At 39.7% G+C, this 5,366-nt stretch overlaps 1 protein-coding gene across 1 annotated transcript; it reads right to left on the bottom strand.

Moving 5' to 3' along the window:
• Nucleotides 1-211: 211 nt before the first annotated feature.
• Nucleotides 212-4,433, bottom strand: LOC124670290 (hydroxyproline O-galactosyltransferase HPGT3-like). The gene is made up of 12 exons (XM_047206795.1): nucleotides 4,248-4,433; nucleotides 4,101-4,164; nucleotides 3,970-4,019; nucleotides 3,691-3,881; nucleotides 3,307-3,367; nucleotides 3,095-3,167; nucleotides 2,651-2,774; nucleotides 2,463-2,550; nucleotides 1,963-2,013; nucleotides 1,119-1,190; nucleotides 439-551; nucleotides 212-346 (listed from the first exon to the last, which is right to left on the bottom strand). The coding sequence occupies exons 1-12, from the start codon at nucleotides 4,388-4,390 to the stop codon at nucleotides 324-326; spliced, it is 1,053 nt and encodes a 350-aa protein (XP_047062751.1). The 5' UTR covers nucleotides 4,391-4,433; the 3' UTR covers nucleotides 212-323.
• Between the last annotated feature and the right edge of the window lie 933 nt (nucleotides 4,434-5,366).

Raw genomic sequence — 5,366 nt, 5'->3', positions numbered from 1 at the left:
CCATGCTTCAATAGGATTTTCGTGCAAATTTACAAGGTCTGTGAAGATTCTGTTAAGTAGCTTTGCGTGAACTTTTAGGGAATTCACTCACAGCAGCAAAGAGTGGAGGTTACCCATTGAGATGTCAATGAGAACTGGTATGCTTGTACAGTCGGGTCAGGTTGTTTTTTATACTTTTTGTGTTAACTGTGAGCATAGAGCCATAAGAGAATGTTTCGCCTGATAGTAGTTTCTTCATATATATTTTTTCATTCAATCATTCACAAAGCTGTTAGGTGTGTACAAGAACCCCATCAGAAGGGGAACCAATCCTTTCGCTTAGCTCATCCGCTGGAACAAACTTTCTCTGGAGAACAATGACACAGATACGGCGTTAGGGACAAACAAACAAAAACATCGTAATTTCCCCAAGGAAAAAATCTACAGGTGAGAGTGTACCTTGTGTTGAAGTGAGGCAACACAAACGGTCGTCATCAACGTACGTGGCATTGAGCCCCATCATCCATGAACCAACCGATATGTCATCATGCGCATAGCTCTGCAGCGACGCACTACATATTGACAAAAGAAGAGTTTATGGAATCAGAGTTGGGAAGTAATAAAAAAAAAAACTTGTTTGTGGACACAGAAAGACCTGGAAATGAAAGGCTTTCCTACAAAAAAATTGACAGCACATAGCAAAGACTAGTAACATTTACCGTTCAACTTTTGGGAGCAGGAATACAAAATATAATTAGTTTCTTGAAGAAAATTATTTTATATGTAACAGTTAGCCGGTTGTAACATGTCAAAGAATGGTTTCTTAAATGCTAAAAGCAGTATTCATACCTAAAAGTACATGGGGTAGATGATTATTTCGCTAAAAATGCTAAATATATCAAAGTGATAGATTTGGCACGTGATAACACATGGATGTCGTAAGTAAATCATTTATATGAGAACAAGGTCTTTCAAGGAAACTAATTCATCTTCTGATCAACCAAGAAAAACTCGACCTAATTGCAACATTCAAACTGCAACGATCCCCCCACTAACGCATATAACATTGAGAACTTGGTTCGTGTTGATAAAAAGGGTGTCGCTTAGCTTGTCTTAAGTTAAAAATACACACAAATTACCTGTTTATGTTGATGTAGCGAGCCAAATTATTTGAGAGGATAAATAAAGAACCAGAAGCATGGCGAAAATACCTGATAATTAAAAATTAATCAATACAAATCAAAAGTGAGATGGTAGAGAATGAACATGGTGAAGAAACATCACAATTGCTTTCCCTGCATCAGGCAGAAGGGGACTGAAAGGCTAACCAGGTCCATTTACTAATCATAGAAAAGGATATAATCAATTAAATCATATACCTGAAACTCGGCAATTACTACTTACAAGCACATGATGCAAAGGGGCCTGCAACTTAATGTCTCTTACAGGTCTAGGCAGTTTAAACATGTAGTGGAATATAATCCACAAGATCAGCAACACCTATAGTACCCACAAAACAGTAAACAAATTGTGCAACATAACCTGTAGCATATGAGTTATTTTAGCACTACATCTAACCAGTTATCATCCGTTGAAATGCATTTGGTTTGTATGAGCATTAAACTCTGTCAACCAGATAACCCATGAGATACATGTTTTCTTATCAACGTCCACACACACCATGTTTCATCACTTACTCTATTTTAGCACTACCTCGTCTAGGCAGTTATCAGCCTGTTGAAATGCATTTAGTTTGTATGAGCATCACGCTCGGTCAACCAGATCCCCATGAGATACATGTTTTCTTATCAACGTCCATACACACCGTGTTTCATCACTTAATCTAGGTACAGCGTCTACCAATCATCCAACGCGGTGCTAATAAGACACAGCTAGGCTAAGTGCCAAATGGCAAGAACCAGGTATGAAATTCGAGAAAAAAGAGCTGACTAGACACAATATGAAGAATGTCAGGTTACTTACGTCTTTGCATCTCCAAATTTCCACCATTCAGGTTCATACCATTGTTGCTCCCTGAAATTAAAGTTGACACCAATACTGTTTAATGATGATTGATTAACAAAAGCACAAAATAGTGCAAAATTCAAACTGCACCATCTCTAAAATGTAAGAATGAAGTCACTGCAATTAAGAATGTAAGTACATGCATATTTTCTCAAGTTCATGCGATTGGAGCACCTACGGTTACTAGCTGTTCCTCGAAAGCATAACTTGAACAATGAAATCGAACAATTCAAAAGTATGTCATTGTGGTCCTTTGATTCGAGAAAATGATTCAGCTGCTCAATGCACTCCAACATGTCCACAATATGGGAAGGATGTTGGAATGGAAGGATCAATCCTAAATTAACACCCAAAAGTAGAAACCGCTCCACTTATGAAGGATGGCTAGTTGGAGTTTAAGAGATGGAATTGTCTGAATACAAAATAATAATGATGATGAAGGGAAGGAAAGCACATACTCTTCACTAACTACCATTCCAGATTTCATGCAGCCCATGTACAATCCTTGGCTACCTCGACGGCCTTCAAGCATCTCAATTAACCCAGCTAATTGCCAAATGCAGGGGAATCAGGGAAAAAAAAGTAAGATCAAGAAATCAGCAATAGGAAATATAGTGCTAAATACAAAAATAGAAACCTCAGTTACCTAAATCAAGATTAATGTTATCATCAACTTTGACGTAAAACTCTGCATCCCAAGCTTCTATTGCGGCACTGAAGAAAAACTTAACTTTGCTAGGTAACTCCTCTGCAGCTTCCTCGTGACTTTCCTGAATGGTCATTGATTTGTTTACAACAAGGTGCATTAGTTCCAAGCTTTGACAGTAAACATTACAAAACTGTCTTTGAGATCCTTTCAAGCTGAATGAATTTCATAGGAACAGTAAAAATAATATTCAGATAAAACAGAAAAAATATGATAACTGGAATATTTCTTTGTGGTATTACAGACGTAAGATTCTTGAGGAAGCAACATAGTCTTCCATGCAGACAAGCAAGGTAAAATTCTTATGCAGGCAATACCACAAATAGTGAAGATCTGAAGGTAAACTGAGAACATACATGATATTAGATATCAACCGAGACATACCAGAATCAAGAAATCGTTTGTCTTTCTACTTTCCTCATTGATATTACGGTCCAAGCTATCACCTCGATTTGGACTGTAGTGTCAAAAAATGAAATTTTCAATCGGTGGACATGCACTCAAAAAAATGAATATAACACGAGAATGGGAATGACATGGATGGACTCTACACTAAGATCTTAATACAATTCAAAGGTTTGGTTGGAGAACAAAACCTCCGGCCAATAACAAAACGAATGACTACACCCTTTTCCTCAAGCTTCTTTAAAGCATCACCTGAAATTTACAGTAGGAAAGCAGAGTTATCCTATGAGTTGAAGGGAATCCTGGTTTCTTTCAGCAACAGTAACCGGACAGACTAAATATTAAGTTAGAGGCCAAGTTTTAGGTTCAGCAGTTTGGGTCAGAACACAAAATATATGTTGCATTGCTTCTTTATACTTACCAATTTCGACCATTTACCAACCCCCATAAACCTACATTCCCAAAGCAATGCATTTACCATTCACAGTTTAAGTCTTTTCAACTAGTCAGTGCTACCAGGTATGGGCTTATATTTGCACTCAAAACTGTAAACCAAAAGAACAAGACCAGCAAACCTCTCGGCATCCACGAGCCACGGAAGGTGTTCCTCTTGAGCCGGGATCCGAAACCAGTATAAACCCCAATGACAGCAAGAAGCTTCTTCTTGTCGGAAGCTGTAGTACCAGTCCCGTTCCCCCACAAGTACCCTTCGCTCTTTGCCTTGGTGAGGTCCATCTCCGCCTCGGCGATCTTCCTCCCGATCTCACTGCCACCAACAACACATTTCGAATCAACGAATCAGAAAACGTGGCAAAGCCATACAGGAAAACCTCAGCAGAGAACCGAGAAATTACGTGCATCCGAGATTCCTCAACTTGTCGTCCACCGAGACCGCCTTGGGGAGCTGCAATTAAGCGCCGCCGTCAGGAAAAAAAAATAGAGAAAAAGCGAGAGGTGGGCCGAGCGGGGAAGGAGAGATCCACACATTGCCGGAGCTCTTCTCGAGGAGGCCGGACAGGATCGCCCGAGTCTGCGCATCCTGCCATAGCCTGCGGACGAATCGCAAAGATATCAGAACTTCTGAGTCGAGGAACAGAGGGGCGATCGGGATCTGGGGAGGGCGCGAGCGTACCGGCCGGCAACGTAGAGCCAGGCGAGGCAGGAGAGGAAGGCCATGACGAGGGGGACCCTTCCGGCAGAGGAGGAGGTGGTGGAGGAGGACGATGCCTTGAAGCGGCGGTTGTCGCGGCGCATGGCGCTGGCCAGCGTCTCCATGGCGGCAATCTCCGGCGAGCCTGTTGGACTCGCCCTGAAAAGCACAGTAGGACAAAGGAGCAAAAAAACATACTGAAGTGAGGAACAAAAAAAGGGCAACTGACTAATGGGCCGTAAAAGTCCAGTAACGGTCCAGTCCGTATGACACAACTTTAGCAGATGAGATATCGGGCCAGCCCAGAAAATAACCGCCCACTTTCTGATTTTTGCCCAAAAAATGACCTGATCGGATCCTAAAAAAAGGGCTGGCCTGGATACTTTTATCGGGGTGTTTGGGTATTTGGCTCGGAAATCTGGATATTGCCGGGTTGGAGGCTCGCATTTCCCACACACCGATTGGCGGGAGCTGCTTTACACCGACCAGGAGAGTGCTGTACACCGACCTGGTCGGTGTGTACGGGCCACCGCACACCCCACCGACCAGGCCGGTTGGTTGGGCCGCGGCCCATTAGTAGTAGGTACGTTTTTTTTTTCTTTTTTTGCTGTTTTTTTTAAATATTTTTCTTTTTTAATATATAACTTTTAAAAAAAAAAATTCGGAGAACAAATTTTCAAAATCTGTTCAGATTCGAAATTTCGGAAATTTTAAAAATGTTCATATCTTGATTTAATTTTTTTCGAAATTTGAAATTTTTTCGAATTTGAACATTTTCCAAATTTGAACGCTTTATATATTTGAACGGATTTCAAATTTGAACGCTTTTATAATTTGAAGATTTTTTATATTTGAACATTTTTCAAAATTGAACGGATTTCAAATTTGAAAGATTTTTTGTATTTAAACATTTTTTTAATTTGGACGGATTTCAAATTTTAACATTTTTTGTATTTAAACGGTTTTAAATTTGAACATTCTTAAATTTTGAACAGTTTTCAATTTTAAAATTTTTCTGAATTTGAAATTTTTTCAAATTTGAACAAAAATAAATATAAACAAAAAAAACAAAACAATAAAAAGAAACAAAAAGGAACAGAA

The sequence above is a fragment of the Lolium rigidum genome, chromosome 1, assembly GCF_022539505.1.
Source record: "Lolium rigidum isolate FL_2022 chromosome 1, APGP_CSIRO_Lrig_0.1, whole genome shotgun sequence".
NCBI classification, from domain to species: domain Eukaryota; kingdom Viridiplantae; phylum Streptophyta; class Magnoliopsida; order Poales; family Poaceae; genus Lolium; species Lolium rigidum.
Note: the sequence above shows the minus strand (reverse complement) of the source record. Positions and strands in the feature narration are given on the sequence as shown.

What these genes read in the sequence shown, in the direction of transcription:
- LOC124670290 (XM_047206795.1), bottom strand. Translation starts at nt 4,390, where the DNA reads ATGGAGACGCTGGCCAGCGCCATGCGCCGCGACAACCGCCGCTTCAAG. An exon ending in TCGAGAAGAGCTCCGGCAAT is followed by an intron (nt 4,020 to 4,100) that starts GTGTGGATCTCT and finishes GCTTAATTGCAG; the next exon opens with CTCCCCAAGGCGGTCTCGGT. An exon ending in GGAATGGTAGTTAGTGAAGA is followed by an intron (nt 2,014 to 2,462) that starts GTATGTGCTTTC and finishes CTTTAATTTCAG; the next exon opens with GGAGCAACAATGGTATGAAC.